Genomic DNA, 19,904 nt, shown 5'->3' on the forward strand with positions numbered 1-19,904 from the left:
ATTATTGATGAACAACTGACTTGAGGAATTATTTACATATAACATTATTGTAATTAGTGTATATGTCAATGTATTGATAAGGTATATACTATTATACTATATACTCTGTCTAGTATAGTGTATTGATATGTTATGGACTTCTCTTTCTTGCGTTGACTGTCACTAAATGACTTCAACTGTAAATCAATACAAAAATCAACAAACAACAACACCAAAATATATGATAACCGAATAAACTATACCGATATGTAAGCTTGGCACATAATCCAGCTACTGACATCTATCGATGAAAATATTAACAAAATACAGCATTGGTAACAGGCACAAAGTGAAATATCCCAGGCGTTGCGGAAGAGAAATCGTCTTCTACTTAATCAACGACAATCGCTATGTAAATCGTGATTAAATCACATCCTCAAAATCAGAAATATGGTTTTGACAACGAAAGCAGAAGGAATATCAGTATAAATCAGAACTTGGCTGGTGACAACGAAAGTAGAATGTATATCAATCAAGATCATAACTAGGGTTGTGACAACGGAGACAGCAGGCATCAGATCTAGGCTGGCGACAACGAAAGCAAAAGACATATAACTCAAAATCAGAAATAGGCTGGTGACAACGAGAAAAGCAAACATATCACTCAAACTCAAAACTAGGCTGGTGACAACGAAAGCACAGGCATGCCAACAAGCATTATACACGTCTTACTCCATATCAAAGAAGGAAAAATAACATTTCCCGGTTAAATCATGTTGTCGACCAGACAACTCTCCCATAGTCAATGTCTTCGAGATAAACGCGCTCATTTCTAACGTTACCCCACGAAGTGAATTGTCGGGATGTTCCACTCTGAAGATAAGGTCCAATAAGTAACAGAGATAAAGCGAGTCTACAATAACAGTCCTTCTTGTCTTACCCTATTTAGACTTTTATCAGCTTCAATTGTAAGATGTTCCGTGTGATTTTACATGTTGCAGCTTTATGCTTTATAGCTGAAGGTAAGTAATATTATATATAATAGCAGTAAAATGTGCTTCGTTACTGCTTCTTACATACATTAGTACATTCATGTATATATTTGTGATATCTCTACCAGATATTTGCATATTAACTTCAACCCACTGATAGAACACCTTTCATGGTCTATATTATCACGTGTTTGTTCCTTTAACAAAATGAAATCAGATGGTTACTTTTCTTTGTTGTTTTGTCGAGTCTTTCGCTGTGCTTATCGATTTACATCCAATGATTACAAACAGGATTCCATTCCATCATTAAAACGAAACGTTGACATTTAACAACCTTTTTCACACATGTTTTATTCAGGAAATAACATAACTTCAAATCCGTGTCATTTCCCAAAACATATTCCGTGTGTTTTTGGCAGAATTGACTTCAGATTTGAACTGTGGGGTTTAATACCATAATCAACCAATCAAAAGAAAATTTGCTGCAAACTTACATGTTTTAACGGGATATCGTTTTGGCATTTTTTCTGTTGAAAGCCTTCCGTTAAAATACGATAGCGATAATTGAATTTAACTTGATCATTTAATATGGAAAGTATTGTTAATTAATCTTTAGATTTGTTAAAGTTAGGTTTTGTGCTAAAATTTGAGTACGGTTACAGTAATTTGTATGTTTTACTGTTTAAAATCTCTATTACATTGATAAGGTAACGAGATCAACACTGCGGTATAACACTTCGAGACTGTAAGAGTGAGACTAAGACTAAATGTACTGTACAGATATACATTTTTTTTGTTTTATCAAATATATATGACTACCAGTTGTTGACGGGCTCCTTATCATAAGCGGTTAAGCGTGCTCTATATTTGTGTGAATATCTTTTGTACTAATACAAGGGTAGATAGAAATATGTAAATATCGGCATTTTAAATCGGTCAACTACCAGAAGTAAATTCTTCCTGATAAGATAAATATATAGGAAGTGCTGACACATTTCGACACGTACTGACACATTTCGACATAAACAGTTCCACGTACCTACACGATACACCGCCACCTATCTCCTAACGCGTGTGATATGTCAACTTGATTCCTATTCTCAAACCGAATGCCGAAATAAATGCTTATATCTTTTGAGTATTGTTGTTTTTTAATTGTAATTGGGTAAGGGTAAGGTTTGGTGTTAGATTTCTATAATTACTGCGACTGTCGTTCGTCTTTTTGGATTGTTATTATTATCGATCGATCATTTAATTATTAACTTCGTTTTTGTTTGTTGTTTGTATTTCGTTCAATTATTTAGTTTACTTTTGTCCGCCTTTCGATTGTTTTGTTTGTACTTTTTGACAATGTGTTCTGAGCAGTTGGTGATCATGATATAGTTTTAGATCCTAAAGTGAGATGTGTACGTAACGCTAAATTTTAAACCAGATAATGTACAGTCCGTGTATGATTATTAAATACTCACATTCTCGTTATAAAGGTACATTATAATTATTGAATACTCACCATATATTTTTAGTGATACAATATGATATTTGAATACTCTCAATCTCTTTATAATGGTACATTATGATTATTGAATACTGACAATATCTTTATATTGAATGGTAGAGTACGATTATTGAATATTCACAATCTCCTTAAATTAAATTGTACAGTATGAATGTTGAAAACTGACAATATATTTATATTGGATGGTACAGTATGACTTTCGAATAATAGCAATGTCTTTATACTGATGAACACAGTACGCTTATTTAATAATCACGATCTTTTGATATTTAGAAGTACAGTAAGAATATTGAATACTGACAATCTTTACATTGGATGGTACATTGGGATTATCGTCATATACAGGTTTGTCGGTACATAATCCCTTTCATAATCACAGCTATTCCCCGGGATAAACGCTTCCTTATGATGTTCGGCCACCAGTTCAATAATCCCGGAGATATGTCTAATGAGTTTTCCGGAAACACAGGAGGAAGTAGCAATGCCGGAAACAGTGCTGTAAGCAGCGGTACTTCCGGTTCACAAAACATAAACGGTGTACCTGGAGATGCAACACATTACCTTGATAATACACATAACTATTACCACGTTATCTCTGGTGGACACGCTGGTTATGTTCAGCACGCCGGAAACAATGGACCAGGTAAGGGATAATGGCATTGGATGAATTATTATAACTAGAAAAAAAAACTGTTATATGTTTATAGATATTACTGATAGATAACAGGAGTATTTCAAGAACTGATTTTAATGAATGTCTGATTCTATAAAAGAAATTTTATATCAGCATTCGTTCAAATTAAACATGAACATGATTTTATACATCAAAATGTTATCCATATCAAATGTAATGTATTATACCGATTTGTTTCTATTTATATCATGGATGTACGAATTTTATTTTATTAATTGATTATATCTATTTGAATTTCAGTACTACATTTTACTTTGATAATCATGTATTTTTACCTTCGTTTTACAGAATTTTCATCCCAGAGTGCATCAACTGGTCACGGCACGGACCATTTACCGGGGAAATGTCCATGGATCGGCTGTTCCCCTGTCTGTCAGGATATCGACAGTGTGACGGGCTGTATTGTCTGTATAACAGGATGTTGTAAGTATTCACAATACCTATCCTTACGAAAATATGTGGGTACCGAACGATTTGAGTACCCGATAGTCAATCGGGAACCTTCGGCACCTTCCGTGAGAGTATTTTCTCACAATTTTCACCTATTATTAACTGTTTTCATTGTCAATTTATATACATTTTTTGCATTGTTTGAAGACGAATCTTTGTTATATTTCTCTCCGTACAAAAGCTTTTTTGATCGTTTTTCAACTGCCTGGAATAGTGGGTGTATGGACTATTTGTCGGTAGTGACTTCCACTCTTGTATGACTACCTGACTAACTCTTGTAGTAATGATTCTGCAACATTAAAATCCCTTCCTATGGTAGTAGTAATGTTGTTAGTTACGACACGTGATTAACGTATAATCATTTTATGCGCAATAATTTATTGACCAGCTGGTTAGGTATCCTGCTGGATGTCTAAGGTAGTATGCTTCAGTGACGTAGCAATATAAAGCCGGTCTCAGTTCTGTGTTATCACAAGACAAACACAAACCTATTGCAGCCTCCCAAAACACATATATACACCACACGCATGCATTCCGTGCACAGGGGAGGACATCCTGAAATGAAGTTATCACTGTTGATAGGTTGGTAAACAATATAAAACAAAACCATACCGACACAGGGTCGACCATCCTTAAATGACTTCAGTTGTTGATAGGACGTCAAACAATTTAAAACTAAACCCTTCGTTATCTTGCTGATGTGCTTTTTGATGATGTGATTGTTAAAATATAATGCGAGGTTATTCCTAGATTTTCCTTCTGTTGCCCAATTCCAGTGTGTACGGAATCGACACAAGATAATATACTTAACACTTTCAGGATTCTTTTGTTTTTAACCTTATTTATTTCATTTTTTTTTTCATGTAGCCTCTTCTTCATCTGCTGTTAATGCAAACGGAGGATCCGGAACATCGTTGAATACCGGAAGTGGTACAAATGCCGGTTCCGGACAAATCACTGGAGGAAGCGCATCACAAATAGGGACAGGTACTGGACAAACGAGTGGGGTAACAAATAGCCCCAACACCGGAAGCGTAAATCAAAATGGAGTAGGAAATACAACCACCACCGGAAGTATTAATCAAAATGGAGTAGGAAATACAACCAACACCGGAAGTGTTAATCAAAACGGAGTAGGAAATACAACCAACACCGGAAGTGTTAATCAAAACGGAGGAGGAACAACAGCTAAGACGAGCAGTGGTAAAGTATAACTTTCTTCACATTTAGATTGTTTTTAATAAATCATTATCATATTTGATATTTCCCTGTCGTTGAAAAAAAAATTTGAAGTATGCTAATAAGCAAATTTGTTGAATGGCGTATTTTGGAATGTATGGATTTTTTCAATAAGTCACATATTTTTGTAAAATATATCGGTAAAATACAACGAAGACTACCGACATAATAATGAAACCATAATTCTATCTTAAAATCAACAAAACCAGGGCAGAATACAATCAAGAATACATGTATATGTTTGAAAGGAGACTCCTGAAAATTTAGATGAATCAGACCAAGTGCTCCGGAAGAGTAAGTGTCTTTTGCTTTATCGACAAAACCCGTAAAACATTTCAATTCAAGTTGGCAGAGTAGCTGATGAAATAAACGAATCGCTTGTCTGCTTCCTTGCTGAAAAACAATATTTTCAGAAAATACCGCAATGTCTTGGGAAAAAAATTGGTACAATAAACGACCATGTACAATGTATAATGAAAAACATAAAACAACTTTCTCTACCTGGAGTCTAACCGTGCTCAAAAGTCGAGTTTCAGAGTACGATTGATTGTCATAGGGTTATCTATAAAACAGCTGATCCTGGCTTATGTTATATCAATAACAAGGAAACAAACAGGGTGTTGAGGTTGAACCAGATTAGCGAGCTTGGTGTCCTAGTATTTAAATTTAGACAGTGAAATATTGAACTACAATCCCAAAACAAACTAAATCCCGACACCAGACCCTGGACTTTTGCATTTGTTCAACTGTTCGGTCCAGTATTGTCAGTTTGAAATGAGGAACATCAACAATGTAAATATTTATTAATACATTTTACTTGTAGACCTAGTTATGGTTTTAGATCTCGCCACGTTACGCTTGGTACTATTGTAACAATTAAAAGGGCTCCCAGAACTATTACTCTTCATTATTCTGGAACGAAAAAGTAGATACTATTGTACTTGATTGACAAATATATATCTTAGCTTCAATAACTGTCTTATATCCCGAGATTACAGTCATTGACGTCAGGCAACAGTGACGTCAGTAGTATTAAGTATTTACTGCCCCGCCTAACACTGTAGATCGTAAGACATGATTGCCCTGCATACCAGGTTAAACTTATAACTTATAAATTAGGGCACCTGTCGAGAATTTTTACACGTTTCTCTGGATTGTTCTTTTCAATTATTAAAAATTACGAATTCGATCCGATAATAGGGTTGGTCAATTTTCTATATTGAACATTAGTTTAGGCTTTTTTTCTATTTAATCATACTATACATACTTTTTTTCTGGAGATAATATGCATGTTTAGTCAAATGCTCTTTACTGACATCCCCACTGGATTTTGGTGACTATCACCATTGACAAGTCACAGGAAGACATATTCTTTGTTCTAAATGTATTGCCTTAGAATTACTTAATAATCATAGGTACTATTTGTTTGTGTATTTTTGTATACATTTTGAGTATACAACTGTATATGTTATACACTGTTAATTTATGTATATAATATATATATGTATACCATAGACATACCAGAGTATTTAAAAATGGTAGTTGCTACTCCTACTTAGCGCTCAGCATATTTGGAGTGGGACGACTGGTTGGCCCGTTGTCAGTATGATGTGACCGGGTGGGGTGTGCTGCTGGATGTCTCGGCAGTATGCTTCAGTGAGATAGCACTTTAAATCGGCAAAGTTCCGGCCTATCACAAGGAGACTTAACACGAACATACCGCAGCCTCCCAAAACACACATACGCACTCACCACACGCATGCATGTCGCACGCATGGGAGGCCGTCCTTGGATGACCTTGGATGTTGGTAGGACGTTAAACAAAAAACCAAGCCAAACCAAAGTCTACCATATAATGATATATACATGATCAAACAAGTGCATTCAAAATCGAACGTGGGTGAAAGAAATACCAACAACATAAAATATGAATAAAACTGTTCCTACAACAACAGAAAAGCTTTTTCTGAGGACGAAATGACCTGTAGTTGAGGTGTAGGAATATAAACGGAAGTCAAATGCCGCTAATCAAATGCAAATCTAGCAGTTTTGTAAATGTCTGGAAATATTATAATTTTTCACAAATCGTGATAAATAATTAGCAAGTATACTACCTCCAAAGCAATAGATTAATAAAAGCCATTGAGTTATCGAAAAACAAGTGCGAACTACTTTTTGTGTGAAATCTTGTCCGCGACTCTGTTAATCGGCCTTCAAGCGATTACCAATCAAAATGCATTTAGAGTTTATATCACATGTGGTATCAACTAAATTATTTTAACGGTTGTTATGATTATGTCATGCCTTGAAAGTTCAATTACACCGACCTTCTGTGGTAGAAATTTTATTAGATAACATTATTTGCATATTAAAGTACACAGTACTATATACAATATTAAATAAGTGCATTTTCATAATGTGCATGTATAGTTTATATAATGTCATTATTTATACATTCTGAAATACTGATGCAAGGATGAACATATTTTTTTTTTTTTTTAAACAGCAAAATGTTCATTGTTTCAACTGACTTGTCCAATGATAACCTTTCAAAATTCGGCATTTCGAGAAATAGTAGGATCTATCTTAAATGCTACTTTTGTTTGGGAAAACTATCAATATCAAATACGTTAGGAATGTTTAATGACCACTGTATGAATCTGATTTTTCCTGTTGTCTGGAATATTGCACATCACATGCCTCAATCTGAAAAAGAATATAAAGCTAATTTCAATAATGTGTTAATTGATATTGATTGTTTTCAAGTTGAGTGGTAGGTGATGACATGAATACATTGTATGATGTAAATGAAACAATGGCCCTATATGTTATTTATTTCCTCGGGTCTATTTATAATAGATGGACAAAGGAGTAAATATAAGTTATGGTTATTTATTCGTTAACATCACATCCATCTGTATATCCAGCAAATGAAAACCAAAAACCTACATCATATAACCTGATATGATCATAAGAGGCAGACCATGCTAACGAATCAGTAATACAATGAACCAATGAACCGTAACAGTTAGTTTATCATCTCATCCATCGTTCATGGCAAGTGATATAAAAAACGATAAAGAAACTGGTGGAAATTAAATTGCCTTTAAATCCTAATTTAAGATGTAACTTACATATTTGATGACTTTGACTTTTCCATTTGTGAATCCAATCCAAAGCGTTTGATCGAAGTTGACACATAATGATCTAGGTGCGTCAGAATCTTGCGTCACGATTTGCAGTAACTGTCCGTAACAGTCGAGTAGTTCTACAGATTTCGTGTGGTTGTCAACAACAACGATGTTATTAAAAATGTCGAAATCAGCATCGACAGCGAAAAAGTCAGTGTTGATCAAGTTTTCGTTAAAATCGTCATCCGACGAAAGTGCCCTTCCGTTTCCTAGGTAACGAAACAGTAATCTTAAGTCTGTATCGAACACGACGATATGTGCTGCTGTTTCCCCGGTTCGATTGCCAACCATTATTTGTCCGTTTCGCTTGTTACATTTGAGTCTACCAGGCCTACAAAAGAGTCGTTGACCTTGGTTGTCTCTTTCCACAGTGAGCATGCGCAGTCCTTTGTTAGTGTATTTTGTCAACACTCTGGTGTTTTCGTCATTTATGTCATACTCGGCGTTATCGGACAGTGTTACTAGCAGAGATCCATCTACAAATAGACACACGCACAAAAAAGAAGAAATAATCAACTGTCAATTTTTGAAAAACGTGTAGTGTACGTCATTAAAACATTCACTTCCAAATATTGATTTTCATGAAACGTTAGTTAGTGACTTTATCAATTCCCCTAAAAGCAAACATCAGCTGTCAGATATGGGAAAATCATCTAGTCGGCGTCATTAAAATATCCACTATGAAATATTTGAATGTTTTATGAAATATAAGAAGATAATTTGATAAATTCATCAATAAAGGACCATCAGCTGTCAAATCTGGTGAAAACCAGAGGTCATTAAAATGTTCACTTTCCAATATCTTAATGCTTTAAATTTATTTCCATGTACAATGTTTTACCTTCTGTTTCGCAAATTTGTATTGGAATCAACGGCGACGTGCTAAATGCGACGTGGGAGTCACCAGAATCTGTTAAGCGCATGATACATTTCCCGTGGATATTTGTCAAGAGTTTTCCGCCTGTTGTGAGAGAGATGAATCCCAGCGTCGTAAATCCTATATGCTCCTTCTTGCTCACCTTCCCAGCTTTGTCCACGTGATTCAGTTCCTTGTGGCGAAAGCAGTTTATGATGGCAGTCCCGTAATTATTGGGATGTATTGTAAATACTGTACCAAACGTAGTGTGTTGGAACGTAGATAGGACAGAAGGATGCGCCAGGTACTGCGAAATAACCCAATGCCAAGATTGCATCACAAAACATCACGGATACGTTCATGTTATATACAATATATATATTAACAGACTTTTCAAAAGGCAAAAGAAAAATATGACCACGAGTTCCAATTGGGTAAGCGTCCTATGCACAAGCGACAATTTATATTATATACATGTGCATGTTTTTATAAGTGATATTGACGATTGTATAATTTATTTTCATTGAGTCATAACTTTACCATAAAATGTATATAACAACTGTTAAAAAAAAATCTTGAAAAACTAAAATTCTAACATTTGAATATTGCAGTTTTTATACATATTTTGACTTCTGTATCTCCATCCGCACTATTCCTCTCCCTCTATCACTCCCTCCCTATCAGCTATCTTCCTTTAATCAAATATGGTACTTCAGTGACATATATATATAACTAAGGTCAGAGTCTTTGATCTTTCTCAATTCATATGGCATTTGAGAAACGAATATATCCGAAGGAAAGGAAAGACAACGGTGAAAGCAAAACATAGCATGAGATATGAAGAACAGCTGAAAGTATGGAATAGTGTTAGCACATGTCAGCTGAGTCGAGAAAGATCATTCACTCTGTCTACAAACAATACTTTAAAACTTTCTTGTCAAAAATGTTGTAATTATTCTTCATAAATGTTCAAATAAATTGTAAATGAAGGAGACTTCTAAATTCTATCCCTCCATTTCCCTCCAACTATCACCCTATCTCTACTCTTCTTAAACTCACATTTTCAAAAATAAAATCTCCTTATGTAAATTTTAATGTCATCTTGTGTAAATATTTGTGTTATATACTGTTTTTGTGAAAGGGCTTAATATAAGTTGGAAAATTGAGCCTGATCCCTTTGTATATTTATGATACAATAAAATATGTTTAAACTAATTCGATTGGTATTTTTTCGCGCTTTAAATAATCATGCTAAAATAGCGAAATTAAATCTCTCGCAAATATAACCTACTATACAGAAGGTGATGAGGTTTAAAGATCAACACAGAAATAATGCATGCGTACATACTCAGCACTCAGAGCCAAGATGTTATGACTATCAGCAAAACCAAACAAGCCAAAGTCTATAATGATCTCGACTCTATTTCTTTTCGTACTCGCTTACATGCTCTTACCTTCAAACACGCATGCATACATACGTACATACTAACATACACCATTGCTCATTCGATGCGTACATACCTTGTATAGCGGGTACGTAACATCTGTGCTGTCGACATTGTGTAGGTAATCCGTGAATGTCATACAATGGTCCGTCACTTCTCCTAACCTTTCCATGCAGATCTACTTTACGTTTAATTATGATACTTCTATTGTGTCTCTCGCGTGTAATACCATCCGAGTTGTAGGACGTAACCGGACGTAATGTTAACCTACTACTTCCGAAGTAATGTACACATAGTTTATATGTGTTACACGTGGAATGTCACGCCCTTCTTCAGAGTACACCTTGTCTATATGTTTTCCACTAGGTATGTCAATAACGTAGTACCGGAAGTGACCGGGTCATAAATACCTGCCTCGCTATCTAGACAGGTTAACATTAACTACGACTAACATTGTACGGTATTTTCTATTATTCTATATGAGAGTCCGCTTCTGTCTAACAATCTGCTATGATCCTCGCAGAAACTGTATTACTGGTATATATAATCTAGGTGAGATCCAGAGTTCAATAATCTTTACAAACGTCGTACAAACGATGTGGCCAATCTGTCTATAAAGGGTCACACACTTGGCATGTTACGTGTGAAATACACAATAAACACGTTGCTTCACTACTGGCCTATGAGGAGCATGTCACATTGTAAATCCCCATTATATTAGCTGGACATTTGCCAAACCAAAATGTATATCTATTGAATTTAAATTAGTCTGTGACTATTACCATTGTTCTAAGGATTGTTGTAGGTTGACGTAAACATACGTTATTAAAATTCACAACAATGGTGATTTCGTAAGGGGGGTTTATTCCCCTTATGAATATACACATTATATATCTTGTATGTCATCAAAGCAATTAAATCAACTGAATATTGCCATGAACCATCTCTAATGGTTTCTGACGCTATACCCTTTTAAACTCACGTGTCAGACTATAACTGTTTCACAAAAAACATCGCAAATTCGTCGTTTGACAGTAGGGCAGCCGGATAATATTGAGCATCAATCAAACACGGCAAGTTTATGAGATTAACGAATTACTGATGTTTATAAATGAAAAAGCGTAGAATTCTGTGGGTAGCATCATGTTTCCGATAGTATGTTAAAATGTTATGTATTACTATAAAACATACCCCAGCCATGTCCTTACGCCCTTCGGGTAGATACTCCCCGTCGGATTTGTATATACTCCCCGTTGGATTTGTATATATACTCCCCATCGGATTTGTAGATACTCCCCGTCGGATTCGTAACTTCCGGTATCACCCGGTGTGTTTGGTCACACTGTTAAAGAAAATGTAAAGAATTCCGATTCTTCACAGTTAATATAAAGTCACGCGTATTGCGATCGATAAATTCCATAACAAAGGCGGGATGGCAAACGGACGTCATTTCGGCAAAAATGAGTGCATTATTTCATTAATTATTTCAAAGATAGTATGTTTGTAAGTTGATTTTCATCAGCTCTTATTTAAAATAGTTTTGAAGTATGGCACATTTTTTTAATTAAGTGTTATGTAGGTAATATCGTCTCATACTACTTATTTACAAAATGGCAACTGGATTACCAACATTCCCACAATTGTCTGTACACGAAAATGATGTCGACATCAGATGGAAAAATGGGTGAATAGATTGGATAACCTATAGGTTGGAATAAATATCAAAGACAGAAACAGGAAACGTGTTTTGTTCTTACAATTTGCTGGAAATAACTTGTGTAATGTGGACTTGTATAAATGGTTCCTATGCGGTAGACCCAGCGATCAGTCAACGTCATCTGTGACTTTGTGATGGTGATGTTTTATGATGACGTTATTCAGAGTAAACTTACTTATCTACACTGTACATTGTACGTGTTGTTGTTTCGACAGAAGTGTATTGATTCCGACATGTCTCGTTTTTACAGGTAAAAATTTGTTTGAGGGACTAGAAAGTCATTTCGTTGTTACAGTTTATTCGTTATTTCAGTAAAAACAAAATCATAGGATATAATTATAGTGGTGAAAAGCGGGAAATTTTCTTCGTTGTAACCGATTTCGTTATTTTTGAAGTTGACTGTTTACGATAATGGAAGTGACACTAATGAATGAAATGCTATCACAGATGGCAATTTATTACATTTTTACAGGTGAAATATCAAAAATTATTCATTCTATAAAAGTGATATTTTTCACTAGTGAAAAATATCACTTTTGCAAACATGGCCGCGTCCGGGTCAGGGTACGGGAGAAAGTACAAACGAATAAGGGCAATATCTGACAGTGACAGTGAGTAGGAATGACTTACTTTTACATGAGTGGAAGTTTGTTATCATCAGGGCCGAGGAGTAAACAAAATCCGTGTGTTTGTCAGGACTTTCTCCCACTACTAGGCCTGCACAACTGTTTTGTATGTACACCATTTTGGACTGAGCGCTCATCGCGTAGTTATCTGTGTTGTTTTGACGGGACTTTTATGAGATACTTATATTTTGACAATGTTATGGCAACATTTGTAAAATATATAAACTTGGATACATATTGAAGTAAAAGAATTGATTAAAATATTTTTTGAACTGGTTTTTATATTTTTTGGGAATTTTTGTACTTTGGACTATATTTTGTCGCGTAGGATTGTCTAGACATTTAAGCGGTAAACGTATGCAAACTTTCGCTGTAGGCCTAGTTAGCATACGGGGTAGGTTTTTCGTTGATAAAAAAATGTAATAAACAGAATATCGTGAGGCTAATATTTTGATATTTTTCACTCGTGCTGCGCACTCGTGAAAAATATCAAAATATTACCCCCACTCGTGAAATATATTTGGTATTACTGAAGACACTGTTAGATATCCTCTATATATTTCCATTTATCCTCAGTTCTACCCTTGAATAAGTCAGGAAACTCTTTTATCTTAGGTTTCACTGTTTAGTCTAAATACTGTAAACCATGAACAAGTTCCATATTAACATGTATGTGTTAGTATAGGTTAAAATATGGTAGACCTCTTTTGCATAAATTGGCCAAGTAATTACCTTTACATGAAACGAGCTCTTGGTGGGTTCATACCGCATAGAAAAATAGCGTATTGTATCATCGTTATTCTCTGTTGTTTTTGATAAAAATGAACATGAAAGTTAGATTGTGTGGCTGTATAAATAGGGAAACCCCTCAGTCTATATATGTGTTTTGTCTTCTTTGTACGATAATCGGCGAACATTCTCCACAATACGTTCTGCTGGGTTACACTATCAATCACCTAAGTTGATGATATTTTCATTGTTTTTGTCATTATGAACATTATATACATTTATGTAACATTTAAGTTTTCGTTATGAATATTTCATTTCTTGATTGTGTTTAATGTATACGTCGATTCGTACATCAAATGGTATCTTGAATATATAGTTTGTTACCTGTAACCGAGCTCCAATGATTTCATCAATCTCGAAGATTTAATCAAGCAGATGCCATAAATAAATTTGCGATAACACTACACCGAATTCGCCATCATCAGTGGAAATAATTACTACATTTATAATCCAAACATTTATAAATTATCACACCATTTATAATTCCAACAATATATTGATCTTTTCCATTCAGCTACTCCGACATGTCGTCCATTTCCGGTCAACTGTCCCCGGGGGAGTGCTGTGATCATCAATGGCTGTCCGGAATGCAATGGTCAGTATACTTGCTAAATCTGTGATAGGTATACTTGGGAAAATAACTTATTATTTTAATAGTTTGCACCAGCATGCTGAAGCCTATTTTAATTTTATCTCTGTATCACCTGCATATCTATCTTTATATGTATAATGGATCTCGATTGAGTTTGATTACATCTTCCATCCCTGTTGACGCTGTGTTAATGGTATTATGACGTTCCTCTGTATTGGCACAATGATATATTTGTCCCTGTCGGTTGACGTTGTGGTACATTTTGTCCCTGTCGGTTGACGCTGTGGTACATTTTGTCCCTGTCGGTTGACGCTGTGATATAGTTTGTCCCTGTGTGTAGACGGTATGGTATATTTTGTCCTGGTGTGTCATCGCTGTTGTATATTTTGTCCCTGTCGATTGTCGCTGCGGTATATTTTGTCATTGTGTCTTTGTGTGTCTTTTTGTGTCCTTGTGTGTTATTATGTGTCTTTGTGTGTCCTTGTGTGTCGACGCTGTGGTATAGATTATTGAATGGTACAATATGTCCACATCGATCTAACAATTTCTATCAGTTGTAGGTTACATTCTTCGTTACAGATTTATATTTTATATAATTATATCATTAGATGTATATTTGAGAGTCTTAGATAACGATTAATGGTCTCTCCCTGACGTACTTTTTGTAATTTTTGTGTAAAAATATCCTAAGATTCGTCACTATGTTAAAATTGTGATTTCTCAAGTTGGTGGTGCATATGAGCATTTGTTTTCGTATTTCAGACATGATGTGTAATCCGTTAATCTGTAAATGTTTGATCAACATGTTCGACAATATCAATCTAACCGTTTGTTATATTAATTGTTGGATATTTCATATATCTCTACAGAGATAGATATATAAATAGATACAAGAGGGACTCTCTTTTTAAGATGGAAGTACAGTTGTGAAAGGGGTTTTCCTGACTCATCTGTTGATGATATGTGACACCATGTTAAGAGAGTATCCAATACTTCAGGAAGAAGTACACTGATATGTTATTGCTATTTGTAGTGGTAACCTTTATTTTGTATCAAAGAGGATAGACAAGGTTATCAGCTGTGTTGTTTATATATGTCGCCCAATATGTAGCGTCTACTTCCAGATTAGAAGAATGTTTCATAAAACAAAATGCGTCCATATTTTACACCACGTGACAACCAAATCTAAATGTCGTTACTATCACTTACAGTTCAAACTACAACAGTCAGTCCCACCGTACATCGGGCCACCTGTCCGCCTACCCGCTGTGTCGCGCCGTGTAACAAAGGAGTCACATTAGACCCCACGACCGGATGTCCCGTATGTGTTTGTTATACGGGATAACGGCTGAAGACAATTTTGATTGGTTTATATTTGAACCACCTTATACTCAATACATTTCATTCATGCATACAAATATTTGTTTTGTTTTCACTTTATGCTGATTTTGTGTTTAGATTTGAAGTAGTACATCATCATCATCATCATCATCATCACCATCATCACCATCATCATCTGTCTGCAATCCCATTTAGTTCTTACATTCGTTATGCATCAGGTTCAAAGTAACTCATACTTAGTTTTTAAAAAGTATATCACTAATATATCACAAGTACCTTATTATTACTCTGTTGTTAATAGAAAATCTAATATATTGCATGCAAGATTAAGAAATAGTTGTAGTACTTTAAATAATGACCTTTTCCGATCTCATCTGATTGATTATAGTTACTGTCAATGTGGTCATCCTATTGAGGATACATATCATTTCTTCTTCGTCTGTAATAATTATGTATCGGAATAGTTTATTGGAATAGTTTACTTGAATTGTTTATTCATTTGATAATCTATAGTCATAATGATTAAAAAAAAAAAAAAATATATCTTCATTAAAACTCTCTCTCTCTCTCTCCCTCTCTCTCATATGTAAATATATGTCATCTTGTAAAATAAATGTATTATATGTATGTAAAATCATATAGGGAAAGGGCTTAATATAAGTTTGATAACGTGTGCCCAATTCCCATGTATATATTAAGATACAATAAAATATGTTTAAATCAAATAAGATGCAATACATCTAGATAGAAGTCAGTATGCATGCAAGTGTATTTCTGTTTTGTATGGGTTATATTGCATGATAAACGCGTTAGGTACAGAAATGGTGAAGAATTCTTTGACAATTAATGATTTTTAAGCTTTATCTTTTTATTTTTTATTGCGCTATTTATTAAAATTGTTTTAGGCAAATATAAACGCATGCATTGCAAAAACATCATCACTCGATCTATCAGAATTAAAAATGCCTTAATTGTTCCGATCATAAGAAAAAGGAAAAATAATAACAAAAAAAGCTATAATTATTTTTTTATGATCTGTACAACAGTAGCAAATAATAAGTTACACTTTGGAGTGCTAACACCCCATAAATATGGACAAAGCTGAATAATGTACTAGACTATAAATTCTTCACAAACAGCCAACGCGTGTTGTAATGTGGATATCTGGTTTATTTAACTGGTATAGACGAACAGGTTAATCCGCATAGCGTTAAACATAAGGCAGTTCGGACGTCTATCAGCCTCCCGTCCATGTATCTGTGGAAGAAAAAATAGTACAATATTGACATTCTAAAAACTTAAAACGATAGTTTTACAATTCCTGATCATCTGTTAGCATATTTACCTACATTAGATCCACCGATACACCGACATATTTGGTAACCTTGTAATTTCATAATATCCCGGGTTAATATTTCGCAGTTGTCTAAGTCGGACCTAGTTTACCGGTATCAAATTTCGCGCCACACCGTGTCTTGACGTTTATCTATGTTCATGCTTTATGTAATGACTGTGATCATAACAAAACTAACCCACAACATCCCCTCCCCTTCGCCAGCAAATACAACAATAAAGTATTTCAAAACGAATTACACTCTAAATTGTCCAAAGAAGAATGTGTATTTTTTTTGTTATAGAAAATGTCTGCAGTAGCAATATTCCACATTCAGACAATACACACGTATAGTGATAAAGGATATGGATTTATTAGTAACGTCCGTCTCTACCAGTACTTGGTTTGGACTGATCATGTGATAAATGTTGTTTAAAATACATTAACGAACATGTAGAATATCTGGGAGATCGTTAATATTGTTAACAGGTCTCATTATTTCGGAATGATACGTTTTAACTAACACTACTACCTTCTGAATAGTAAGTAATATTCGCGGGAGATTTAATATCGTGGTTTTTAAATATTAATATATACACAAAGTATATAGAAGTTTAAAATGTTTAAAAGATGGTGGTGAGCGAAATTTAAACCCCGCGAACTAATTCCTATTGGGGCAACCACGGAATCATTTCCCCGCGTTTGCAGTACTAGTTTTGGTTAAATTTCGTTGATGAATATAAACAGGATGACGCAATTAGTATTAATCCCATCAAGCGAGTTTGACCTATTTAAACATATATAATAATAAACGTTCAGCGAACATTTTTAGGATTGCTATGCTGTATTCATGTTACAACTCGTCATTTCATCTATTTTAGTGAGCAAATCCGTCCCACAAGGCACAAATAGGTAATCTTGCATATTTACGACATACAAAGAAAAAAATTATACCGAAAATTGACATTGCATATTTAACTGAAAGCGAAGTAAAACTATGAAATATGTATTTCTATATACTCCAATACATACCAGTGGCACATGCTTTTGCATTGGATGAAGTTCATCTGTCCACGGCCTCTCATACAGTTGAAGATACACTTCCCTACTCCTCGTTTGTCAAAGTTAGAGAATCTGGCAAAGTCATCTGTGTCTATGTCTAGTTTCAGATAGTCACGTGATTTACCAGCAGGATTTGATTGGATTCCTTCATTTCTAAACGAGGTTGATTTGATATCATTGTCACGTGATTCGTCTTCATCTGATGTCCCGGATGTTAATAATAATGATTGTAGCGTCGAGTCGAATGCAAGTTTACGTAGTAATTCATAGTTGTCAAAATCTGAAACGAGACAAAATATCACTCAATGATGTTTTCGTCAAAACCGATAGGACGAGAGCAGTATACAATCAAAGAATGTAAAATCACACGGAGGTCATTGAACGACCAGGTGTCTCGGGAGGATAAGAGTAATCTGCTTCATCTATGACACCTGCTATTGTGCTATGGAAAAAAGGTCAAATACAGGTCAAGTCACATTATCAAAATGAGAGGATTAGTGACAACGGAAACACAATGCACATTAAGGAAGGTTTACGTGAGTATATGAACAAAAATATCGATTTGCATGAAGAACGTAGAAAACTAACAGGGTAAAGACAAAAGCAGACAGACAAAAATCGTTACAGAGAGTATGGAAGTTCAGCACTTAATTTACCAATGCGAGGGTATTTATAGGCCAGTAACTGTCTAATTCAAGACGGACAATCTTCTTTATGTGTTGGAAAGATTTGTCTTAAGGTCAGGTAAAACTTATGCAGAAATAAAGAATCTTTGTATTTGTGTTTTGGGAGGCTGCCGTATGTTCGTGTTAAGTCTCCTTGTGATAGGCCGGAACTTTTGCCGATTTATAGTGCTACCTCCCTGAAGCATACTGCCGAAGACATCCAGCAGCACACCCCACCTGGTCACATTATAAGGACAACGGGCAAACCAGTCGTCCCACTCCTAATGTGCTGAGCACTAAGCAGGAGCGGCAACTACCATTTTTAAAGACTCTGGTATGTCTCGACTAGGGGACAGAACCTAAAGCCTTCCTCACAGTGGCGAACGCACAACTAAAGGCCAAACGTGAGGCATTGTCAAGGGAGACATTAGGAAGAAGAAAGTTGTTCAGAAAGAAGAGAAAAGATAAGATCCAAAATTTAGTCGCCTCTTACGATCATGCAATGGGGCAGCGCCGCAGCAGGTACAATTCTTAGGCCCTACCTGCAGGGCAGCGGATAGCCCGAGTAAGCGAGGATCTATACGGACGGAATAAAACACCTAGGTGGGACTAAATGGGTGTTCTGGGGGTAAATACATATCTCATTTATCCATATATGTAAGGTAGGTGTTATGTCACTCCCGATTTTATTGTATTTACACCAGATTCTTAGCGACACCAAACGGTGTCGGATAATTCCACGTTTTCATATAGTAGTGCGCTCTGGCCCTACACCAGACAAGGTGTCAGGGCCAGAGGAAACTCGGGCTAGGCAGTGGATGTAGGGTACCATAGGTACCATGTTCAATTTGATCGAAAAGACTAAGACTATCAAGTTTACTGTGCGTGTTGCCAAGCCTCCGTGTGTGTTGTTGTTTTTTTTGGGGGGGGGGGGGGGTTTTTGTCAGCGCTCGTTTTTGAATCAATCTTAGGCACTCTGGAAACTTCTATCAACATTGTAACTATTACATTATAGCGTTATTTAATCAATTACCATGGCATCATTAGATGTTGATGGAGTTAAAAATTTAATGGGAATTTGGACGATGTGATTCTGTCCATGTTCCTAGCAAAATGCAATAATGTACCAAATCAAATGAACCGTTCTACTGCAATAACATGACAGTCCACAAATAACCTGGCCTACATTAATTAAATCAACATCCCGTTGATAAGTTGGCTTCATCAAAATGACAAACAAAATTAGCGGTTTGTCTCCACGACAGTCAACACAGCAATCCAGCCTCAGTCACCGGTTCCAATATTTAAATCACATACTCATTTAGCCGCCATTGTAATGCATCTATAGGTTTGAGGATCCTCATACCAGCCCAAAGTAACTAAAGGAAGCCCTTAAATCGCCATTATCTTATCCCTA

At 35.4% G+C, this 19,904-nt stretch overlaps 2 protein-coding genes across 2 annotated transcripts; one reads left to right on the top strand and one right to left on the bottom strand.

Annotated features, from left to right (window-relative positions):
* Positions 1 to 836: 836 nt before the first annotated feature.
* Positions 837 to 15,504, top strand: LOC117315003 (cell wall protein IFF6-like). Its single transcript, XM_033869124.1, has 6 exons — positions 837 to 1,001; positions 2,867 to 3,130; positions 3,470 to 3,604; positions 4,499 to 4,834; positions 14,009 to 14,089; positions 15,298 to 15,504. The coding sequence occupies exons 1-6, from the start codon at positions 953 to 955 to the stop codon at positions 15,429 to 15,431; spliced, it is 999 nt and encodes a 332-aa protein (XP_033725015.1). The 5' UTR covers positions 837 to 952; the 3' UTR covers positions 15,432 to 15,504.
* LOC117315002 lies at positions 6,752 to 12,697 on the bottom strand. The gene is made up of 4 exons (XM_033869123.1): positions 10,439 to 12,697; positions 8,903 to 9,224; positions 8,005 to 8,537; positions 6,752 to 7,576 (listed from the first exon to the last, which is right to left on the bottom strand). The coding sequence occupies exons 1-4, from the start codon at positions 10,532 to 10,534 to the stop codon at positions 7,511 to 7,513; spliced, it is 1,017 nt and encodes a 338-aa protein (XP_033725014.1). The 5' UTR covers positions 10,535 to 12,697; the 3' UTR covers positions 6,752 to 7,510.
* Positions 15,505 to 19,904: the final 4,400 nt, after the last annotated feature.

The sequence above is a fragment of the Pecten maximus genome, chromosome 17, assembly GCF_902652985.1.
Source record: "Pecten maximus chromosome 17, xPecMax1.1, whole genome shotgun sequence".
Classification (NCBI taxonomy): domain Eukaryota; kingdom Metazoa; phylum Mollusca; class Bivalvia; order Pectinida; family Pectinidae; genus Pecten; species Pecten maximus.